Source organism: Leopardus geoffroyi, chromosome A3 (assembly GCF_018350155.1).
Source record: "Leopardus geoffroyi isolate Oge1 chromosome A3, O.geoffroyi_Oge1_pat1.0, whole genome shotgun sequence".
In the NCBI taxonomy this organism is placed as follows: Eukaryota; Metazoa; Chordata; class Mammalia; order Carnivora; family Felidae; genus Leopardus; species Leopardus geoffroyi.
In genome coordinates, this window is record NC_059336.1 from 43,624,524 (window position 1) to 43,649,636 (window position 25,113).

At 40.5% G+C, this 25,113-nt stretch overlaps 1 protein-coding gene across 10 annotated transcripts in view; it reads right to left on the reverse strand.

Annotated features, from left to right (window-relative positions):
• The window catches only part of DZANK1 (double zinc ribbon and ankyrin repeat domains 1), a 72,654-nt gene that overhangs the window by 19,031 nt on the left and 28,510 nt on the right, over positions 1-25,113 (reverse strand). For 7 of the 10 annotated variants that reach the window (XM_045445414.1, XM_045445416.1, XM_045445413.1 and 4 more), the window contains 5 exons: positions 23,054-23,171; positions 18,250-18,363; positions 10,767-10,859; positions 1,977-2,102; positions 990-1,154 (listed from right to left, as the gene is read on the reverse strand). In XM_045445414.1, coding sequence (XP_045301370.1) covers positions 990-1,154; positions 1,977-2,102; positions 10,767-10,859; positions 18,250-18,363; positions 23,054-23,171 — 616 coding nt within the window. The remainder of the gene's footprint in view (positions 1-989; positions 1,155-1,976; positions 2,103-10,766; positions 10,860-18,249; positions 18,364-23,053; positions 23,172-25,113) is intronic. The other 3 variants (XM_045445419.1, XM_045445417.1, XM_045445420.1) reach the window with 2 other exon arrangements.

The following is a 25,113-nucleotide window of genomic DNA, read 5'->3' on the forward strand; positions in this document are numbered from 1 at the left end:
TCTCTGAGGCACTCCTGCATCTGGACATGGGAACTTGAGAGGACCATCATGTAAGGTTGTGTAGGTTGTGTACTGCACAACATCACTGCATCTAATGAGCTAAGATTCACATGGTAGGCATCATATATTTGCAAATTTATTAGGACAGTTTTTCTGGTAGGTGGAAGAAAATGTCTAAGAAAATTAGTATATTACAATCAGTTTCCAACAGATGGCAGTCTAGTGTCTTGAAGAAAGAACCCTTGGTCTCATGTGCACAAAGGTGTCAATATGGGCTACTGACACTCCCAGGATCCATAAGTCTCAGTCTGGGTTAAGAAGGCCATGAACTCCCTAAAAATGAGTGCAAAATTACTGAGTGCATGTGCATTCTAAGGACTATCAATCTTCACATTCTTCTAATGAAGAGCTAAAAAGAAACCTGAAAAGTCTTCATCTAGCTTAGAGAAATTCACAAAAGGCTAATATCAAGCTGGTTAGAGATTAAGTCATTCTGAAAATAACCCTGTAAGATTTTCCTTAAACTATATGCAGTTGTTTTAAATAGCAGCAGCAATTTCATATACCTGATGTAAGTTTTCTAAAACATAACACAATGGGAGCAACGTTCCTAGTATGCCTCATGAGAAATGCATGAGAAGGACATTCTGTCTCATGTATTTATTTTACTTTTTTTCTGTCTCATGTATTTTAAATACACTTCTCCTTCATGACATTATGTCAACTTACATTATTTTTATTAGTCTTCCAAATGCAATTAGACCTCAATCTACTACAGATAAACCCTTAGATCTTTGAATGCGGATGAAATCACTTGAGTGTTGAAAACTTGAATTGGTTGAATTTACTTACACACCTAGTTGAAAATCCATGTGAAAAGTCTGTATTTTGGCTCTCTCTCCCCGGGTTGATCCCCAAGGTAGAGAACACAAATTCAGAGTCCTAAGCTCTTCCCCAGGCACCAGCTCTTACTACAGTGGAGGCCTCACCTCAGCAAAAGGGCGAAGTTCTCCAGCGGCAAGAGCCAGGCTGTTATCCATGCTAAGTCTTGCCAAGGACTTCACATAAATACCACAGGAACCACAGAATCGGGCAGATGGGTGATTGCTGGCCCCACATTTGGGGCAAACGGAGTAGCAGGCAGAAATGCCTGGCTAGAGGATAGAAAATATTTTTACATCTTCATAAATATTAGAGTCCTAATTTTCCCATGTAAGTTATTCTCATACCATACAATCCCCAGCCATCAAAATAACATATGCCTATACCCCTGACCCCAAGTCTACCTTCTAGACTTTGTCCTACAGATGAACAACTACACGAAGCAAGTATATTTAAGACCATTCCCCACAGGATTGTGGTTTTAGAGAAAATAACTGGAAACCATCTAAATGTCCAGCAATAGGGGATGGCCTCAACATATCATGGTACATACAGAAAGTGGTATATTATGGAACCACTGAAAAGAATGAGAGGCTACAAATAAGATATATTGCTAGGTGAAAAGAACTGAGCCAGTGTTCATAGTAAACTACCAGTTTACTTATTAGCACACTGAACGGCTCAAAGAACACTCAGACACTAGGTGATGGTGACTGCTTCTGGGGATAGGCTCTGTAGGCCTGGGATGAGAAGGGAGACTAACCCTTCACACGAAACCTTTTGTATTATTTACATGCAACGCTTATTTGAATAAATGACTTTGAGTGTTTTATTAGAAAAGTAAGCAGACAATTCATAAAAGAAATACCAATAGTCAAATAGAAATAGGAAAAGTTTAACCTCAAAGAAACAGCAATGACAGAGCTTTCTCAATTTAAGAGAAGTATCTCTGTCTCCGGAGTCTTAGGTAAATAGGTGGTAGTCTTCAAATCGCAAGGAGTGATTTCTGTAGGGCAAGGGAAGAGGAGGAGCTGGGCCTCTCTAGGGTGGTGGTGAAGCCTCAGCACCAAGAAACTCAGATTTAAAATACCCACCGTGGCTCCACACCAGTCACAGAAGCAAGCTTCCGGGCGATTCCTGCGACCACACTTGGAGCAGGCAATGGTCTCCCCTTTCTGAGTGGGGGGAGGAGGGGCTTTATCTCCACTGCGCATGGGCTGCTGAATGCAATGGCATTTATCAATAGGCAGATCAATACTAGATTCTGCAATCCCCTTCTGAATCCAGAAAAAAAAAATCCCCAGATCAATGCAAACCCTGGAAATAAGGTATTTTTGCCCCAAAGAATAAAACTATGATAAGCTTCACTAATGAATACATTAGTACAAAGAGGACATATTACTTCACAGCAAATAGATGAAACCGGTGGCTCGTGCATCTTGATATTCCTCAGTATCTTTAATACCAAACATGGTAAGCCTCCTCCTGATTTACTATGACAACATTTTTAAAGAAAGAATGTATGGGGTACCCAGGTGGCTCGGTCAGTTAGACAGACATCCAGCTCTTGATTTCAGCTCAGGTCATGGCCTCACCGTTTGTGAGATCAAGCCCCACATTGGACTCTGCACTGGCAGAACAGAGCCTGCTTGGGATTCTCTCCCTCCCTCCCTCTCTGCCCCTCCCCCCCCCACTCACGTGCATTCTCTCTCTCTCTCAAAATAAATAAGCATTAAAAAAAAAAAAAGAATGTGGGGCACCTGGGTGGCTCAGTTGGTTAAGTGTCCAACTTTGGCTCAGGTCATGATCTCATAGTTTGTGAGTTCGAGCCCCGCATCAGGCTCTGTGCTGACAGCTCAGAACCTGGAGCCTGTTTCAGATTCTGTGCCTGTGTCTTGCTCTCTGCCCCTCCCCCATTCACGTGCGCGAGTGTGCTCACGCGTGCGCTCTCTCTCTGTCAAAAATAATAAACATTAAAAAAAAAAGAATGTAAGCAGACCCATGCTAGTAAGGTGTCACAATTGAGGTGTATCTTCTATTTTTTTAGGGCTTTGGTTTCCATCTGGGAATGTGAATTTATTTTCCACCCCTGACACATGAAAAGAATTATTTTATTTTGAGGAGAGAGAATTGTTTCATAAGAATTTCTCAAACTTTGTTAGGTAGGCCTGGGTGAGAATTTTTACTCCTGCTACTTATTTACTGACTAGTAAGAGATTTTCTCATGAGACAAATGAGGATGATAGTATTCGTCACTGCTACGTGATCACCTGCTGTATGCAGGCACCATGCTGAGCACTGCCCCTGTAGTCTCACATCAGACCACACAACAGACCTGTGAGGTGGGTGCTATTGTCACCTGTGTTTTACAGAGGTTGGAAACCAAGACACAGAGGTGAGAGTTGATCATAGGCCATCTATCTCGCGGTCCGTGAGTTCGAGCCCCGCGTCGGGCTCTGGGCTGATGGCTCAGAGCCTGGAGCCTGTTTCCGATTCTGTGTCTCCCTCTCTCTCTGCCCCTCCCCCGTTCATGCTCTGTCTCTCTCTCTGTCCCAAAAATAAATAAACGTTGATCATAGGCCATCTGATTCTAAAGCCTGACCTTTATCCATGACTCCAGGCAGCCTTTTCACAGGTCTGTAGGACGGGTTCAGATGGTTAATGTCAATTAAGTATGGAGGCGTGCTTGGCACAGGGTCAGGCTCCATATGTCAGCTTCCCTCCCTACTCTTGCTTTTCACTAGATCTTAATTTCTTTAAGGGAAAGGCATACTTCACATTTTTTCCCCACTAAGACAGTACCTTGCACCTTGGCACATAGAAGTCATTCAGTTACTGAATAAATGAATCAATGAATAACTGATTCAATTGATAACTGCCACGTGTTCCATGTATAAAACTAAGAATGCGCACACTAGGGGAGACGTTTTCTAAAGGATGGTTTTTCCTCCAAGATGAATATTTTAGTTGCTTTATTTGCCCAGCTATATCCTCTTTTACTTTGGGGATTGTTCTGTTATCCTAAAACAGACATCTGTCCAGAAAGAGGTCTCATTAGCCCTCAATGTCCACAGAGACTGAGAATGAAGATCTCTCTTTGCATACAATTACCCTTACCCCATTTCTGTGCAATTAGAACGAGACTCCTCAGGACAAATCAAAAGAGAATCCCTTTACAAGCTTTTGCTTCAGACTTAAATTTCAATTTATCCTACTGCTACAACAGGGTTTTGATATAACACTTGTTGATCTGGGTTTCTAAATATAAAGCCTTCAGGGGTGCCTGGGTGGCTCAGTCAGAGAAGCATCTGACTCTTGATTTTGGCTCAGGTTCGATCTCATAGTTCACAAGATTGAGCCTGGCATCAGGCTCTGCACTGACAGCATGGAACCTGCTTGTGATTCCCTCCTTCCCTTTCTCTCTGCCCCTTCCCAGCACATGTGCTCTCTCTCTCTCAAAACAAATAAATAAACATAAAAAAATAAATATAAAGCCTTCAGATCTTTTATTTAAATGCATCCACTAAAAAAAATGCATCTAGGGGTGCCTGGGTGGCTCAGTTAGTTAAGTGTCTGACTTTGGCTCAGGTCGTGATCTCATGGTCTGTGAGTTCGAGCCCCACGTCGGGCTCTGTGCTGATGGCTCAGAGCCTGGAGCTTGTTTCAGTTCTGTGTCTCCCTCTCTCTCTACCCCTCCCCACCCCATTTGTGTTCTCTCTCTCTGTCTCTCAAAAATAAACATTAAAATTTTTTTAAATGCATCTACAGTTCAAGTGGAATTTTCTCCCATAATATTGCTTTAAAGAAAGAAAAGTTATTTTAACCCATCCATAGTAATGCTGCTAAACAAAGAAAAGACATAAGCTATCAGAATGAATACACATTATTACTTTTATAGCACTTCAATGATATATACCCTCATTGTGACATCCAAACTCTGATATACCTTTCAAATAGAAATCAAATTTTGAAAACAAATTCAATGTTGTAATTGTTCCTGAAACAGTTTTGCTGATGTGAGACCCAGAAACAACTACATCACTGACAGGTAATAAAATCAATTTAAATTATTTTACTATTTATGTAAGAAGTTCAGATTATCTGAGAAGGTACATTTTTTGCTTGACAATTTACTTAAATTGATCAGCAAGATCACTCCAAGAATTCCAAAGCACTACTGTCTTCTTTTTTTATGCTTTCTTAATCTCACTATTTTTCTCTCTAGCACCTTGGAAAACTGCAAAGTGTGATTTCATGATGAGAGTGTGACATAAAGTCTGAAACCATGCTCAGTCAGAGGAATAAAAGAAAAATAATCAACAAAAGAGTAAAACTATATCAGACTTGATTTGAGAATAGATGGGTTTCCTTATTCAACTTGCCAGTTCAGTAGCATATTTTTTTAGGAAAAAAAAAAAAAAGCCACACCACATATTATGTAACAGAAATCATCTTTAAAAAAAAAACAAAAACCAAACCGGGGTGCCTGGTGGCTCAGTCAGTTAAGCATCCGACTTTGGCTCAGGTCATGATCCTGCAGTTCGTGGGTTCAAGCCCCGTGTCCGGCTCTGTTGCTGACAACGCAGAACCTGGAGCCCACTTCAAGTTCTGTGTCTCCCTCTCTCTCTCTGCCCCTCCCCTGCTCATGCTCTCTCTCTCTCTCTCTCTCTCTCAAAAATAAATAAACATTAAAACAATATTTTTAAAAAAACTATGCAGATTTTTCTTTTGGTAATGACAGAATAAGACCATACCAAATGACTCCCAACCAGAAAACTATCAAATCTTCTCATAATTTCTGAAGGCACTGGAGAATGAACAGAAGCAGATAGACTCTTGTAACAAGTACATACAAGGAGGAGGGGAGTTATACAAAATTAGTTTCATTTGAGCCTGGGGCTAAAATACTGCATGTGAAACAGTGGGGAAAGGGCAGAATTCTGACTAGGAGAACCAGAAAACTGAGACTGTGAAGTATTTGGCTACTGAAGAGGTGGGAACTCCCAGAAAGAAAAGAAACAGAGAGGGGATCCCCACATTCTGTACTCACATCTCTTACTGACCCCTGAAAGATGCAGGCACAGAATACTCAAAGCAGTTCGGCTAAAGACAACATATCTAAACGGAAACCAGAATTTCTGCCCCTACCTCTAAAAAACCCCCAGTTTTCTTGGTTGTTAGTATGCTAAGGAATTTTAGATTGGATCTTAGCATTATACCTGTTAGTTTGTGGAGCTTCTGAATTCTGTTACTAGCCGCTGATGAGTGCTGGGTTTGTTGTTTGCTCTGCTTTGCTCTGCTTTGCTTTGCTTTAGCAGGCAATAATATGTATACCTGGTTTGGGGAATTCATTGCCTGGAATGAATTACAACTAATACCTCTCAAAAGAAAAGAAAATCAATTTAGCCCAACCCTAGGGTAAATGAGGTATTGGAAAAAGAATTTTAAAGCAAACATTCTTCCCATAAGGAATAAAAAGTTAGGAAATCTCAGGAGAGAAATAGAAACAATGGAAAGGGAAACAAATGAAAATTCTGGAACAGAAAAACACATTTGAAATAAAATATTTGCTGTATATACTTAATAGCTAAAAGGAGATGGTAAAGGGAAAAGTAAGTGAACTTGAAGAGAGAGCAGTAGAAATTATGTAGTGTAGGGACACCTGGGTGGTTCATTCAGTCAAGTGTCCAACTCTTTGATTCAGCTCAGGTCGGTCTTACGGTTCATGAGTTTGAGTCCTGTGTCGGATTCCATGCCGACAGTGTGGAGCCTGTTTGGGATTCTATCTCTCCCTCTCTCTCTCTCTGCCTCTCCCCTCCTTGCACTATCTCTGTCTCTCAAAAATAAATAAAATAAACTTTTTTAAAGAAAGAAATTGGGGCACCTGGGTGGCTCAGTCAGTTGAGCATCCGACTTCGGCTCAGGTCATGACCTCATGGTTCGTGAGTTCGAGCCCCACATAGGGCTCTGTGCTGACAGCTCAGAGCCTGGAGCCTGCTTCAGATTCTGTGTCTCCCTCTCTCTCTGCCCCTCCCCTGCTTGTGCTCTGTCTCTCTCTCAAAAATAAATAAGCATTTAAAAAAAAGAAAGAAAGAAATTATAGGGGCAACTGAGTGGCTTAGTTGGTTGAGCATCTGACTTCGGCTCAGGTCATGATAATTGTGGTTCGTAAGTTCGAGCCCCACATCAGGCTCTCTGCTATCAGTCCATCAGTGCGGAGCCTGCTCTGGACCCTCTGTCACCCTCTCTCTGCCCCTCCCCCACTTGCACTCTCCCAAAAATAAATAAATATTTTTTTAAAAAAAGAAATAAATTTGGTTCATCTGGGTGGCTCAGTTGGTTAAAAGTCTGACTTTGGCTCAGGTCATGATATCGCAGTTTGTGGATTTGCGCCCCAGGTTGGGCTCTGTGCTGACAGTTCAGGCCCTGGAGTCTGCTTCAGATTCTGTGTCTCCCTCTCTCTCTGCCCCTTCCCAGCTCACACTCTCTCTCTCTCAAAAAATAAACATTAAAAAGTTAAAAAAAAAAAAAAGAAATTATACAATGTAAAGAAGAGAAAAAACGATTTTTAGGACCAAACTTCAGTATTTCAAGGACATCTCAAATGAGAGTTACTAGACGGGGTTACAATAGCTTCCATTCATGCCACCACAGCAAGAATCAAGAACTCTGAAAGTTGAAGCAATTACTTCTTTGGATATATAACAACATATTAAAGCATGTCAGAAAGTGCAAAAAAGGAGGCATTCAACAGAGCAAAAACAAGCAACAGGCTGGTTGTCCTAACAGGGGATTAAAGAAACTCTTTCTGGAGCTCAGTCCCAGGAATTAGAGCAGTCTCAGGCAGACAGACATCCAAACGTGGGTTTTGATGGAGTCTTATTTACAATTTAGTCAAAGGCAAGCTCAAAAAAACTGAGGTTCACGTTTCCCCATCACTGTAGTTGGCTCTTGAAACAACAAAGTGAACCTCTGGTTACTTCTCACATGTAGGCTGCACAAGAACCCAGTGGCAGTGATTCTGACCCTAGGCTGACATCTCCGGGCCTGAGATCTGAGCTCCTCGGGCAGCACAGCCTGGAAGTGCTCCTGTACCAGCAACTCCACAATCTGCTCTTTGTCTGAATATCAGGTCTCAGCCACTGTCCAGAAAGTTTCTGGAGATGTCGGAGGACATCCCTGGGTCCAGCTGCATCCTCATAGTGGAATTTCCTGAACGTCTGCCAGGAGGCTGCAGCGTTGGGAGGATTCCTTTGGGACATGGTCTCATGGTCTTCGACAGAGTCTTCATAGAGGCTCTCTGATGGAACCTGGACCTGGGGAGCTGATATTAGGACAACTTCTGACTCCTCGGTCATCATCTCATTTGATGGTGACCTTCTTTTATCATTCTGGACTGATTTGTTTGAGTCTCTAGGTAACCTTCAGTCTCCTTTCTGGGACTCTGGAAAGGGATGTCTCAGACTCCTGTACAGGTACCACAACGGAGGGCAGGGCAGGGCAGGGCGGAGCTGCCTGGTGACCAGACTGGAAGCCTGAAACCCACTCTAAGAAAAGGAAACCAACTACCTGGCACAGAGCTTTGTAGCCCACCACTGGAACCAGACAAGAGATTTTTTTCTAATGAACAAAACCTCAGGGACCTTAAATTATATCAAACAATTCAACAGATGAATATATGGCATCCAAGAAGGAGAGCAGAAGGGGAGAGGAGGAGCTAGGAGAGAATTATGGGAGAATTCCTTCCCTGGAGCCTCACAGGGAGAACAGCACTGCCAACAACACTTGGATTTGGGACCTCTGGCCTCTAAAGCTGTGAGACAATAAATCTCTGTTGCTCTAAGCCACTCAGTTTGTGGTACTTTGTTCTGGAACCAATAATACACCCCCATTCAATGCTAACCATGTCCAAAAGAGTGTGTTGTCTATCATTTGGGGGTACATTATTCTAGAAACATCAATTAAGTCAAAGTGAATGGTTGCACAGACCCTAATTGCCTTTGCTGACCTTTGTCTAGCTGTTCTAGCAAATGCTGAGAAAGGGGCATTAAAACCCGCAGCTATAATTCTGAAATTGTTTGCTTCTCTCTTTAATTCTGCCAATTTTTGTATCATGTATTTTGGTAGGCTCATAAACGTTTTTGATTGTTATGTCTTCCTGATGAATTTAACTTTTATTGTTATAAAATAACAATCTCACTATATATACATATATGTATATGTATATATATATATATGTATATATATATATATATATATATATATATCTTTTATTTTATCTCTCATAATATATTTTTCCTTGAAACTTATTTTCTCCTATATTGATAGAGCCACTCCAGCCCTCTTGTATACATTGTTTACATGGAATTTTTTACTATATATTTACTTTTAGTCTACATAGTTACGTCTTGTCTGTGGCTTGCATAGAGTTGTTTTTCCTTTTTTTCTTTTGGCGCAGGGCTTGAACTCATGACCCTGAGATTAAGACCTGATCTGAGATCAACAGATGCTTAACCAACTGAGCCACACAGGAGTCCCTGTTTTTTCTTTTTATAGAAATCCATGGTGACAATCACTACCTTCCGATGAAATGTTTGGTCCACAAAATTTAATGTAATTATTGATGTTTTGGTTTTGACTTACCATTTCATTATTTGATTTGTATTTTTCCTACTTGTTTTATTTTCTTTGTTCCTACTTTCCTGTTCTTTTTTTTGGGGGGGGGGTGTAATTTGAATACTTTTTAGAATTATATTTGAATTTTCCCATTAGCTTTTTCTCTGTATTTCTTGGCATTCTTTTTGAGTAGTTGCCCTAGTGATTAAACCATAGATTTTTTTCAAGTGTATTTATTTATTTTTGAGAGACAGAGTGCAAGGGGAGGGGCAGAGAGAGAGGGAGAATATCAAGCAGGCTCCACACTGTCAGCCCAGAGCCCAATGTGGGGTTCGAACTCACGAACCATGAGATCATGATCTAAGCCAAAATCAAGAGTTGGACGCTTAACCAACTGAGTCACCCAGGAACCCATAAAATATAGATTTTTACCTTTTTACAGTCTAATTAATTATTACTGTACCTCATCAGATAAAATACAGACATCTTACAACCATTGGTTCATATCCCTCTCCCTCCATCCTATATGTTAGAGTTCTATGTATTTCTACATCTATATATATTACAGACCCTATGAGAATCATCACACGTCTGTCCAATTTCCAAAGGAATCTCTCTGAGATGAGAACAAACCTCCAAACACTCAAAAATATATACAATGGCCCCATGGAAGCAAGTTTTTTCTTCTAAGTTGGCTAGTAAATGCCAGCTTCTTTTTGGTATCTATCGTTAGGCTAGGGCAACAGTCACCTGGAAGTCATTTTTAAAGCCTCCTCTTCACCAGAAACATCTTATAAACAACCAATCACCTAAATGGAACCATTCACTGTATTTAAGTTGTCCATACTCCTGTTCCTTCACTTTGAATACTCAAAATAGGCTGCTAGAAAATCCAGAAATGGGTACCCACCAGGCTTTCAATTTCAAAAAACAGCTTGGCACGGTCAAAAAAGACATACTTCTGACTTTGAAAGAATTCTAAGTGGTCCACTTTCCCACTGGCTACTGCCAGCCTTCCCTGCAAAGTTACTAAGTGAAGTTGTAAGAAATTGCTGATTTTATTGACTCCCCCCTGAAGTTAAGACTTTGAAAACAACTTTGTTTTGGTGAATATAGAAAGTCCTCTCCACATTGAGAAATGTTGCTTTCAGTGTCTTTCTCCACTCTGCCACTTCTTCCCTCCTCTGCAGGTTGCATTTCTTCATTCTTATTAACACTAGACATTTAGCAGACACTAAGTATAGGACTGACACATGCAGTCAACCCACCTCCTGTGATGACAGCAGGGCTCCCTCACAGGTGACACAGTATTTCAGGTGAGCTGGATTCCCTGTGCCACAGGTGCGGCAGATTATTTTCTCCTTAAAAAGAAAGAATAAGAAAAACATGTTCCTCTGAGCAAACAACCATATAAAGAAATCCTTGAGCAGTCTTTTCAGTCAATCAGCCATCTATTGACCTTTTTTTTTTTTTTTTAACACTCAGGATTTGTTTAGGAATTATTACAACATAAACAGTGTCAGAAATTTGAAAATAATTAAAAAAATTTTTTTATGTTTATTTATTTTTGACAGAGAGAGAGAGAGAGCATGAGCAGGGGAGGGGCAGAGAGAGAGGGAGACACAGCCTGGCTCCAGGCCCCGAGCTGTCAGCACAGAGCCCGACGTGGGGCTCGAACTCACAGACCACGAGATCATGACCTAAGCCGAAGTCAGACACTCAACCAACTGAGCCACCCAGGCGCCCCCCCAAAAATAATTTTAAAAGAAACAAAACCCAAATTGAAGAAACAAACTGAAAATGAGTGTTCATTTGGCCTTAAAATGCAAAATTTTACACTGATTATATGTCAGTTTTTTTAGTTTTTTTCCCCCCCAATGTGGAAAACATGATTGTTGGCTTTCTGTCTCATGGCTTGAACAATAAACAGAAAAGTCCAAGACTAGCAAAAGCTGATCTACGCGTTTACAAGCAATTTAACTCTTGGGGCACCTGGATGGCTCAGTCGGTTAAGCGTCGGACTCTTGATTTCAGCTCAGGTCATGATCTCACAGTTTGTGGGTTCAAGCCCTGCACTGAGCTCCACACTGACAGCACAGGGTCTGCTTGGGATTCTCTCTCCTTCTCTCTGTCCCTCCCATGCTCTGTCTCTTTCTCTCTCTCAAAAATAAACAAACTTAAAAAAAAATTATAAGTAATCTAGCTCTTGGACTGGGGTTTACCCCATGGGGCTTCATGTTAATGAATTTAGGTTTGCTCTGTACTTTCTCACTCAGAAATGGAAAAATGAAAAGACTATCTTAGAAAATAAATGGTAATGGGGCACCTGGGTGGCTCAGTCGGGTTAGTTTCCGACTTTGGCGCAGGTCATGATCTCACAGTTCAAGCCCTGCATTGGGCTCTGTGCTGACAGCTCAGAGCCTGGAGCTTGCTTCGGATGCTGTGTCTCCCTCTCTCTCTGCCCCTCCTCCGCTCGTGCTCTGTCTCTCAAAAATGAATAAATGTTAAAAAGTTTTTTTTAAAAAGAAAAAAGAAAATAAATGGTAAGTGCAACTTTCCAAGTCAGGAAACTGAGGATAGGTTGCAATGCAGAAAATGGAAGGGATGGAGGGACAGAGGGAGAGAGAGAGGAAGGGAGGGAGGGAGGGAGAGAGGGGAGGAAAGAGAAGGAAGGAAAGGAAGGAAGGAAGGAAGGAAGGAAGGAAGGAAGGAAGGAAGGAAAGAAAGAAAAAGAAAGAAGGAGGGGGGAACAAAGAAAGGAGGAAAGAAAGAAAGGAAAAGAAAAGAAAAGAAAGACTAAAATAGTCTAACTAGAGTTCAGCTATCAGAGGTTTGCTAACAGCTGTTCAGTCACTGGACCATTCTGCACTATCAGGATACTATTCCCTTCAATTATCAATGACCAGTGTCACACAAATGTTCCTTTCTACTCCAGTGTCTACATTTCCCAGGTGTCCTGAAACTGACACCATGTGTTCTGAAGCTCGACAGGCAAAGAAGACCATTAAGAGAAAGAAAATCCAACTCCCAAGGTTTTAGTTCCAATGCCACTAGGAAGGCTCTGAAGTCCCTGACCTTTCCAAGCCTGGTTAATTCCACTCTAGTAGAAGATTCCAAGTTCTTGCAACTCAAAGAACTCCTAATGTGCAAATGGCCGGCTGACTGCTATTCAAAATGGCAGAGGATCACAGACTTGCTCTCAATGGATCCTGACACTCCCTGGTTCCAGCATTTTTCAAAGTTGCTTAAAGTCTCTGTAGCATGATCTACAACTGCCAGAGCTTTTCTGTGAGATTTAAGGCTGTGATCTTCCTGAACATGTTGCCTCAGAAAAGATCTGGTGACACTTGTTGTTGAGAAGTGAATCAAATTTCTTGTCCCTGTGTTAAAAAAAATACTAAGATCAAACAAAAATAACATAGCTGTTTGCTGCAGGAAATATTCTGGAAAGAGTGTAAACCAGTAAAACTGCTTACTTATTAAGTCCAACAGCTTACCTCAAGACCCTCACCGTGCAGGATCCACAATCCAAAATTAGTATATCCTCACATTGTTAACATTTGTTTGTGTGCATTCACGTGTGCACATGTGCATGTGACCTGGTAACACCAGAATCTACTCTCTTAGCAAATTTCTACTATACAGAGATGGATATGTTAATTAGCTTGACTGGAGTAATTATTTCACTATGTACGTGTTTATTAAAACATCATCACCTTAAGTATATTAAAGTTTTATTTAAATAAACTATTTTTAGGGGCACCTGGGTGGCTCAGTTGGTTGAGCGTCCAACTGCAGCTCAGGTCATGATCTCACAGCTCATGAGTTCGAGCCCCACGTTGGACTCTGTGCTGAGAGCTCAGAGCCTGGAGTCTGCTTCAGATTCTGTGTCTCCCTCTCTCTCTGCCCCTAACCCACTCATATTCTGTCTCTGTCTCTCTCAAAAATAAATAAACATTTAAAAAAATTTCTTTAAATAAACTAAATTTAAAACTAGCATGTCATAACTTTGCCCAATCCAAACTAACTCTGCTCTATCCCAACCCTGCCTTGCAAAACTCCCTTAAATTTTTTTTTTAATTGTAGTTTTATTTACTTGAGAGAGAGAGTGTGTGCACAGGGGAGAGGCAGAGAGAGAGAGAGAGAGAATACCCAGCAATCACCCAGGTGCATCACTAAAATCCTATAAATACCTTCCCCTGCCTTCTCCCTTCAGAGACACTACCAAGACAAAGTACCAGTCTACCTTACTGTTATCAGGTCCAATAAACATAGCCTTCTTGGTCAACAGGTGTTTCTAATGGTTTTGGTGGTGGCTTTTTAACACCATGTCATGGCTCACTTCCTTGAAGAACAGTGACCATAACCCACAGATAGAAATAATTTTACATCATAATCACTAACTCATAGATGTCGATAGGGATGACTTGGGATTGAGGCCACCATCAGACTACCTTAAAGAATATGCTACACATCTATGATGAGGCCTTTTTTTTAAAAGTCAATACTTCATTGGGCACCTCATCCACAGCATTTGCAGTATGTCTAGTTGAATGGTTCTAAGCAATTTGGTAGACCCAGTCAGTTACTGGGGTAAAATTTTTCCTTGCGAAGTAGCTGGAAGATAAGAACAAATTTCTGATCTAGATGAAAGGCTTTGACAAAATGAAGTGAGGAAGAATGTAGTAGGTCATTGCAAACTTCAGCTCAAAGTGGATCTTGTAACAGATGCCAAGCTAAAGTTCTGCTTGATGCAGAGCTGTGGTCACACTGGCTTCAGCCCCAAATCATTGTGTCAGAGGTGGGGGGGTCCCATAAGGAGGTAACTGCCCCAGTCATGTGAATCATCAGAACTTTTTCAGTAATAACTTCAAGAGGATCCCTGCCCTAGGCCTCTCAGATTTTGGGAACCCAATATGACTGGAGACCTGGAGGTATGCTATATATTGTTAGTTGGAGTCCCAAGAAAACTGATGATCTCTTGGTAAAGGAAAGCTCATGTATTCTGGTGAAATACGAGATGCTCAACTTAATTTTTAACTTTAGAGAATGGCCAATGGGATACATTTGTTTAAAAAGCAAAACAAGGTGTGCCTGGGTGGCTCAGTCAGTTGAGCATTTTACTCATGATTTCGGCTCAGGTCACGATCCCAGGGTCATGAGATTGAGCCCCATACCAGGCCACTGCACTGAGCGTGGAGCCTGCTTAAGATTTTCCCTCTCCCTCTCCCTCTCTCTCTCTCTCTCTCTCTCTCTCTCTCTCTTTCTGCCCCTCCCTACCTCTAAAATAATAAATAAATAAAAACCAAAACAAATCCAAATCCAAATGTGTGAATATATACGCATGTTTCTGTGCATTCTAAAAAATACATAGAAGGGTATTTATTATCATCAGTTATTTCGGGAGGATAGAAATAGAGGTGGGTGGGGAAATTATGCACTTCTTTGTATATCTTGGGACTATTTCACTTGTTACAAAAAATTAGAGAATTTTTAAAAATGTAAAATCCTCTCTTATTCTGAAATATAGGTACCTGTGCCAGAGAGTAAATGGAGAAACTTCTGCTACTATAGCTCCTAATCTTGGCAGTAAAAAAAAAAAAAAAAAAAAAAAATATATATATATATATATATATATATATATATATTCCTCAGCATTGACAAGTCCTTTAAATCAACAGAAGATCGGTCCGTAGCAGCAGACTGTGGGCAGGAAGAGGATGGATGGTGCTTCGTGCACTATGTGGAGTGAGATGGAGAACAACACAAAAATAACAGTCCCTGGTGGTGCCTTGGGGAAGGTAAGGCTGTTGGCTTCTGTCAACAACAGGAATTCCCACTGACCTTGGAGGTGCCTCTCTGGGTGAAAATGTTTTCTAAAAATCCACTGCCCTTGTAACACTTGGGAAAGCCTCTGGGATGCAGATTCTCAGCCCAGGGTTTCCAAACAGGTATCCTGTGAGTAGAGGCAGCAATACTGATTGGCCATAAAAATCAGGAATTTTCCTTTAAGATCAGATGTTACGGTGATAAAAGTATCTCTAGAAAATCAAGCCTGATTAAATCCTGTCCCTGCTTTCAACCCTTCAGGGTGCACTGGGAGAAATCTGAGCTGCTAAGTATGGTAGAGAAGGCGCCATCTTGCACAGCCCACAGCAACCCCAGCATTTCTGCAGCTCAACAAAACCAAACTGTTTACAGAGTTTTGAAGCACACCCTGCAGTTTCCAGTCTCTGGACATCTTCCTAGAATGCCCTCTACCCCACCCCACTGCCAACACACACACGCATATACACACAAGCCACTTTTCTTTGTCCCATCCCTTCCCCATCTGGCAAACGCTTGTGCCTCCCACGATATCCCTCGGATGACACCCCCTTTTAAAAGCTATCCCTGGCCCCAGCCCCTGGTAAGAGTGAGTGAATTCTCTCTCTGTGCCCCCACCCACCCACCACGACTGCCACCTCCACCACTGCAAGTGTGTGCAGGCACAGGGGCAGTGGGTCCAGGGATCAGAGCCCAGGGAATGTTGGGTGCAGAGGACCAGAGAGCGGTCCAGGAAGCAGCACGCTGGGGAAAAGTCACATCGAAGGTGTCTTTGAAAAATCCCTTCAGTGCATGAGGGTTCATACCGGAGGTGCAAGGCAGAACTCAGAGAAACAGCTGAAGGAAGTTTCATGGCTGTACCATGGTGAGGGATGCCAGCAGCCTCAGACTAGGCCTGAATGCCTGTGACCCCTGGAGACTACTCCTTCCTCAGACCCCTTCCCTCAATCTTTACTATTCAAGGGACCCTAAAGTGAGTATCCACTGACTATAATACCTCAGGCTCTTACCACTCCCCACTCCATCCATCCAACAAAAAAATTAGTAAATTTTCATCTACCTGACCTTGGCCCAGCCAGTTCTTCCACACCTCATTTCTGAAGGCTTGCACTGCTTGGAATACTTAAAAACCTTTCAGAGCCTAAATGTCCATCAACTGACGAATGGATAAAGAAATTGCAACTTTATATACACAATGGAATACTACGTGGTGAGGAGAAAGAATGAAATATGGCTTTTTGTGGCAACGTGGATGGAACTGGAGAGTGTTATGCTAAGTGAAATAAGTCATACAGAGAAGGACAAATTCCATATGTTTTCACTCCTATGTAGATCCAGAGAAACTTAACAGAAGACCATGGGGGAGGGGAAGAAGAAAAACAAAATGGTTAGAGAGGGAGGGAGCCAAAACATAAGAGACTCTTAAAAACTGAGAACAAACTGAGGGTTTATGGGGGGTGGGAGGGAGGAGTGGGTGGGTGATGGGTATTGAGGGTACCTGTTGGGATGAGCACTGGATGTTGTATGGAAACCAATTTGACAATAAATTTCATAAAAAAAAAAAAAAGTCCTAAAAAAAAAAACCAAAAAACAAAACTTAGCAGAGAAAATGAGAGAAATCTTGAGAGTGCAGGCAGGTATGTCCAATTCAAGAATGTCTAGGAGAGGAAAGAGGATCATTTGGGGAGTAAATAGCTGAATGGTTAGAAAAAGTAAAAAAGATTTGGTTATCTCAGTCAAGAATCCTTAAGCAGAGCGGCAAATAGAGATTCAGAATTTCCTCAGTATCCAAAGTCCCCTTATTATAAAATTTTTACAAAACTTTAATAAATACGTTTAAACATTTTATCTCATATTAGTGGCATAAAAATAAATATTAAGTATATTCATAATGTATTAATAAACAACTTCTTAACAAATTAAAAAAAAACTTTCAGAGTAAAGGGGAGCTTGGAGGTAGAAGAAAAAGTGGATTTGCCTTTTCTCCATTTGCCCAAATGAAAATCCACAAAGTGACTTAGGAGTGTTACTATTCCAACTGACATTAAATCTATGCATTTTCTTATTACTAAAAATGCTTGCTTTTTTATGCCTCAAATTCTCTTTGTTAAATCTATTTTATTCTATAGTAACATTTACTTCAGATTAAAGAGAAGGTGAATGGGACTATACATTGAAAAATGGAGAAAAGATACAGTTGTATGCTTAGTGATTCTACCAAAAATATTTTCATGGTATGACGTTGCCTAGCAAAGTTTTCTGAATATATATGATGATGATATTTAACTTTTTTTTTGACTCTTGTTTTTCATCCATATGACTATAATTATTATTTTCTGTATAACAGGGACCCATAAACAAATAAAGCGAATAAAAGCATAAAGCAATTTTAAGGACATGAGTAAAAGTTCTTAATTGCAATGTTCAAGTTTAAATACATAAAGTAAAAGACTGTCTAAGTTGGGGCGCCTGGGTGGCTTAGTCGGTTAAACAACCGGCTCTTGATTTCGGCTCAAGGTCATGATCTCATGGTTTGTGAATTTGGGCCCTGCATCGGGCTCCACAGTGTGGACAGTGTGGAGTCTGCTTGAGATTCTCTCTCTCTCTGCCCCTCCCCCCACCTCAAAATCAATAGATAAACTTAAAAAAAATAAACTCTTAAAAAAATTGTCTAAGTTAGCTGTATGCATTTTGGCCTTCAAATCCATGTTCAGGGAACACATTTCCTTGTATCTCTCTTACATTACAGATCCTATTGGCAGGTCAAACTGTTGGGCAGAATGCGTTCCCAACCATTAGAATGGATTTTGTTCACAGATATTAGTTTATCAATTGTTCACCAACTCCACCAGCTAAAGACATTTAACTGCTTATATCACTTTCCATATATTTTATTCATGCTTTTACAGAATCACGTTTCATTACCTTCAAGCGGAGGCTGGCCTGTGGCTGCAGCTGTAGAGTAAGAGAGGCCTCACACACCACACAGATGGGAGTGTTCATGGGCACCATGTTTCCACACTCTGCACATAAGCCCATCTGCACAAAGAAAGAGGTTTGTCTTGGAATGCAAAAACCAACGGTATAAGTAGATCTTAGAATATAAGATTTGATTTGCTTTTGTAAAAAATGTTTTAAAATAATTACCTTTAATCTAATTTTGTTTCTTTTGTGAGTAAAAAATATTTATTGTGGAAAACAGGCGTGTGAAAAACAGAAAAGAAAAAATATCTTTGGGACACCTCGGTGGCTCAGTCGGACAAGTGTGTGACTCTTGATCTCGGCTCAGGTCATGATCTTGCAGTTTGTGAGTTCGAATCCCATGTCAGGCTCTGTGATGACAGTGCAGAGCCTACTCGGGATTCTGTGTCCCTCCCTCACTCATGTGAATGCACTCTTTTGTCTCTCAAAATAAACAAACTTAAAAACAATTTTTTTAAAAAGGAAAAAATATCTCTTTTTTTCAAGTTTATTTTGAGAGAGAGTGTGTGTGAGCAGGGGAGAGCAGAGAGAGAGAAAGAGAGAATCCCAACCAGTGTGGAGCCTGATGCAGGGCTCGAATCCATGGACCATGAGATCATGACCTGAACTGAAATTAAGAGTCAGATGCTTAACCAACTGAGACACCCAGACACTCCAAAAATATCTTGTAAGCACAGTGGAGTAAGGAAGCCCACAAATCCTCTCTCCAAAAAGCAATTATAAAGTTGGATAAAACTGGGGAGCCTAGAGGTTCAGTCAGTTAAGCATTCGACTTCAGTTCAGGTCATGATCTCGGGGTTTGAGAGTTCGAGCCCATATCAGGCTCAATACTGACGGTGTGGATCCTGCTTGGGATTATTGTTCTCTTGTGTTTCCCTGCCCCTCCCCTGCTTGTGCTTTCTCTCTCTCTCTCAATATAAATAAATAAAAACTTAGAAAAAAAAAAAGTTGGATAAAACTGCCATTTTGGATACAAAATACAATCATTTCAGACTCTGAAAGTCACCAAAGGCACACAAGAAACTGAAAAGTGGTGAATTTCAGATAAAAACACTACAAGTCTACGTGGTTCCTGCTTGAGGCTATCCCCACCCTCCCCCAGCTCTGTTAGTGTGGTAGCCTCACTGGGGCAGAACAGACTGCAGAAACCAGCAGCTGCTGATAGGCAGGGCTCACTTGATTTGGAGGACTGTTCAGATGACAGTCTTAGTGGCAAGCAAACAGGGAGGGCCAGTGGCTCTACTAGCCTGAAATCATGGTCTTGTTTGAGGCAACTAGCTAGGGATTTAACAGAGAGTTCCAGGAGGAAGGTCAAATATAGGGGGTTTGAGAAGCTCCCCATATACCCTTAGTTGAGTGGAGGATATGCACATGTGCGGCATAAACCAGAGTGAACATAAGCCACTAACACATCTCTGGCTGATGGAGGCTATACATGGAGATTCAAGGGAGTTCAGCATAAAGTAAAAGCTGGGGCAGACTTGTAAACAGCCTGAAGCTTGAATGTTAGGTCCAGCCCACACACAGATCCCTCAGCAGAGAGTGGAAGCCTTACAGGATTAAGGTATTTGAGCACAACTTCTGGCCAACATTCAGTTGAGCTCTAAGCTATGCAGACCCAGGGGTGATCCAGACTTATAAATAAATAAATACATACATACATACATACATACATACATACATACCTGGTATCAGTGGCCGTACATTTTAGGGGAGACAAACATGAAAAATTGAATCCCAGTAAACAACAACAAAACAAAACAAAACAAAACAAGAAAAGAAAAAAAAATACTAGGAGAAAAAGTCAGAATCCAGAATTGTTACAATATATTATACAATCTAAAATGTCCAGAATTCAAGAAAAAATATGAGGTATGCAAAAACCAAGAAAGTGTGACCTATAATCAGGGAGAGGGAAAAAAAAAAAAAAGCCAAACAGTCAATACAAATAGTATCCCCAGATGTTGGATTTGGCAAAGATTTCAAAACAGCGATTACAGAAATGATCAAAGAACTAAAGGAAATCATATTTAAAAGATTAAAGAAAGTATGATGACAATGATCTGAAAAATAGGGAATATAAATAAGGATATAGAAATTATTTTTTAAAAACAATCATATTAAAACCTGGAGTTAAAAATTAAAATAACTGAAATGGAAAAAAAAATCTCCAGAGGGATTCAACAGCAGGTCAGAGAAGACAGAAGAAAGAAGCAATGTACATGAATATAGTACAATAGAAATTTTCTGATCTGAAGAACAGAGAGAAAAAGGATGGAAGAAAATAAACAGACTATCAAACAAGCTGTGAGACAACATAAAACCTATCAACATACATGTAAAGAAGTCCTAGAAGGAAGGGAGGGAGAGAAAGAGGCAGAAGAAGAATTTGAAGCAATACTAGCCAAAACTTCCCATATTTGAAGAAAAACATTAGCTCCAAGAAAATTAATCCCAAGAGAGATAGACACAAAAGGATCCACAGTTAGACACAATATAGTACAATTGTTGAATGTCAAAGAGAAAATCCTAAAAGTAACAAGAGAAAAAATGACTTATCACATACATCAAAAACCACGGAGGTCAGAATGTAGGAGAATAATATGTTCAAAGGGCTGAAATTAAAAATAACTGTCACACAAGAATTCTACATCCAGTAAAATTATCTTTCAAAAGAGGATGCAAAGTAAATGTTCTCGGATAAAAAAAAGCAGAAACAGCTGGCAGACATGCCTTTAGCAAAGGAGGTCTGCCAGGCTGAAAATACGTGACACTAGATTATGACTTGAGTTCACAGGAAAGAGAAGATATGAGAGACCAGATTTCATAAATACGTGGGTAAATATAAATGAGTGCATAAACATCTTCTCTCATCTTTAAATGATGTAAGATCGTGTAACACTGCATTTTCAGTTCATAACGTATATGGATGTAATATGTAGGACAATATATGTTACAGAAAAGATAAGTAAGTGGGGAGGAAAGGAGTATAGCTGTCACCCATTGGATGGTGGGGAAGTTCAACTGGGGTGACATGGACCCAAACTGGCAAGAAAAGAAGCAAAAAACCGAGTCCAATGAAACTTGTTTGGAAATCTCCCTCTGGGGAGCCCGTAGAACATGCTGGGAAGCCACGTGCAGGCATGCTGCTGAAACTCGCTGGCAAATGGTCCACTGGGATGGCTGAGGACTATCTGGAAGCTGGCTGGCATGCCAGTGAAACTCACTGAGCAGCTGTCCATGGGGTGCCCCCCAAACTCACTGGGGTTCAGCACAACTGGGTTCCTGTAGGTTAGTGAGCACCGTCAGAGCAAAGAGAGTGGAAAGCATACCGGAACCAGAAAGAAAAGCCAAGCCCATTCTCCTGCAGTGTCCCTCCAGCAGCAATGTCCCTCTATTAACAGAAATGAACACGTAGCCAGCTGGCACAGGAGAAATGTATAAAGGGTCCTGCTCCAGCACTCACAGGGCAGGACAATGAAGGGAGGACCTGGAGCTGTAAGGTGATTTCTGCATCTCTCATGAGACTGAGTGTCTTGGATCTAAGAGCCAGGAGGAGGCTCCACCCCTTCGAATCCCAGAAACCCAGCTGAGAGCAGGACACAATAAGTAGTTAATAAATAGTTCAAATTACAAAGCTGTTTATATATTACAGCATATTAACAAATATTATTTTGGGGGGCAATATAGATGTTTCAAAGTTCAGCTCATCATTTAAAATATTTATAATCTCTGGCAACTTTTCCTCCCTGCTCCGAAAATCTGTTTTCAGGCAAGTGAAAAAGAACGGACGTTGCACCAACGAATGAATATAAGCAAGGAAAATTAAAACTGACAGGAGCTGTTCATATTTTATTTGCTGTTTTATCTTCTTTATGAAGTTCCAAATGTGTTATAGCAAATTAAATTAACTTCTACAATAGTCTTGAGCAATGAATTAGAATAAATTATAAAAAGATACCTGTTTAGATTCTGACCCTTTGCTTGAAGATAGAACTTAATTCTAGAACTCAGCTTGACCTCACTGAATTAGTGGTTTTTTCTTGTGACTATCTTTTCAAAAATGGTTATTTTTCAGTCCATGTCACAGGTCATTTTATTTCATTTTGTAAACCCTACTCCAAAAAACCCTAAAGTATCAAGTGAATAACAGATAATACATTTCAATGACGGTTTTGATTGTTAGTAAACTGAGTATGTTTTCTAACTAACTATAAACTTATTAGTAGGTTAATACCAATTATTATCTACACTTAACAGCCAAAACTTTTTAACTGATCAATCTATAGCTTATACAAACAGCGTCTTTGGACAAAACGATGTATCTTATAGATATACAGACTTGTAACAAATACCTCTCTCCATTTATTTCCAGAATATATTTCCTTACTGTACCCAGCTCATGAACTGAAAAATCACATGAGTGGGAAATACATATTTATCCATTCTTATTTATCATTGAAACAATAAGGCTTCAGTCTCCCTCTGAGCCTGTGCTTCTGTAAGGCCACCTGCACTGGCATTGCAAATAAGGTTTTTCATTCTTGAATGGAAACTAAGGCAACTTTTAAGGTTTTGGGGTTTTCTATCCTGAAGTAGGAGACTGGATAGCAAGACATTAACCTGCCAGTAATTTTTTCAAGAAATATTTATGTTTGTGGATCACGTGTCCCAGGTACAATGCTACTGCTGCTATTAAAGATCAGATAAACCAATGAAAGGCATTTTTCAAGATTCTGCTGCTCACCTGAGCTCCTTCTGGGGGTGGGAGACGACAGCCAAATATGGGCGGGACAGGAGAGCCGCATTCTTGACAGAAGCGAGCAAAGGGGTCAGATGGGCGGGGGGCCAGGCAGTGGGCACACCTACAACAAAATAGGTTCCTCGTTGGCCACGTTCTGAGGGGTTCACATTTAGAAGTCAGGTGAAAATCTCACAGTGTTCAAACATTTTAGAAAATAAAAAGCAAAACAAAGAGCAGACCACTGTCAAAGGCTATGGACCAAGTTGAAGACAGGAGATGCTTCTCCAGTCATTTTATTACAAAGTGGCCTTCCACCTGGACCCGCTGGTGCCCCTCACCTGGCCTGGCTACCTCACTTCCTGACAGTGGCAGAAGTTCAGCAGCAGCCTTGGTCCCACTTCAGACTCGTCCTATCACACAGGATCTGGCATGTGTGAGCCCCAGCAATTCCAGTAATGTCTACATTAATTGTACTTTTCTGACTTGCTCCATGACTTCTGAGTCCAGTCTAAGTGCCATGTCTTCTCACCAGGCACGCTGGAGGGCCACTTCTTGCCCAACGAAGATATACAAATGGCCAAGAAACACTGTTGTCATAAAAATGCTCAACATCACTTGTCATAAGGAAAATGCAAATCAAAACCACCATGAAATACCACTTTATATCTATTAGGATGACCATTAGAAAAATAGAAAATACAAGTATTGGTGAGGATGGTTAGAAATTGGAACCCTCGTGCATTTCTGGTAGAAAGTGAACTGATGTAACTGCTGTGGGAAGCAGTGTGGCAGTTCCTCAAAACATTGGACAAAGAATTACCATAAAATCAAAATTCTAGTCCTAGAAGAATTGAAATCAGGGACTCGGATACTTGTACCCCAATGTCCAAAGCAGCGTTATTCATAATAGTCAAAAGGTGGTAACAGCTCAAATGCCCATCAACAGATGAGTGGATGAACAAATTCTGGTGTATACATAATGGACTCTTTTTCATCTTTAATATGTAATGAAATTCTGATACATACTACAACATGATAAACTTTGAAAATACTATACTAAGTAAAATAAGTCAGACACAAAAAAACAAATATTGTCTGATTTCATTTACATAAGGTAACTAGAATAGTCAAATTCATAGACACAGAAAGGAGAACAGAGCTGGCCAGGGCCTGGAGGGATTGGGTAAAGGAGTTACTGCTTAATGGAACTGAGTTCTATTTAGAGTGACGAAAAAGTTCTGGAAATGGATAGTGGTGATGGTTGCACAACATTGTGAATGTACTTAATGCCACTGAATTGTACACTTAAAATTTGTTAAAATGAGGGTGTTCCTGGGTGGCTCAGTTAAGTGACCGACTCTTGATTTTGGCTCAGGTCATGATCTCACAGTTCATGAAATCGAGACCCACATCAGGCTCTGTGCTGACAGCGTGGAGCCTGCCTGGGATTCTCTCTCTCCTTCTCTCTGCCCTTCCCCTGCTCACGTGCGCAAGCGCACATGCATGCACTTTTCCTCTCTCTCAAAATAAATAAACATTTAGAAAATTGTTAAAATGGTAGATTTTATTTATGTATACTTTACCACAATAAAAGTATAAAGGGCCTCAGAAATTGATTATAGCAAATAAAAGTAATAATGTATTGTGGGGATCATATTTGTAGAAGTAAGATAAAGGACCACAATAGCACAAAGGCTACTGTTACTCAGTTCCTGGAGGTATACTATCGTAAGGTTCTTATGCTATATATGAAGTGGCATAATGACACTTGAGGATAGACTGTGATGTGTTAAAAATATGTATTATAAATCCGAAAGCAGCCACTAAAAAAAAAAAAGTTATAGCTAATAAGCTAACAGAGTGTATAAAATAAAATGGAATCATGAAACATACCCAATTAATCCAAAAGATGGCAGAAAAAAAGGAAAGAGCAACAGAGAACAGATAAGACAAACATAAAACAAATAGCATGATGGTTGATTTAAATTCAAGCATATCAATAGTCAGAATAAATATACTCTTAACATCCCAATTAAAATGCAGATATTATGAGGTTTTTTAAA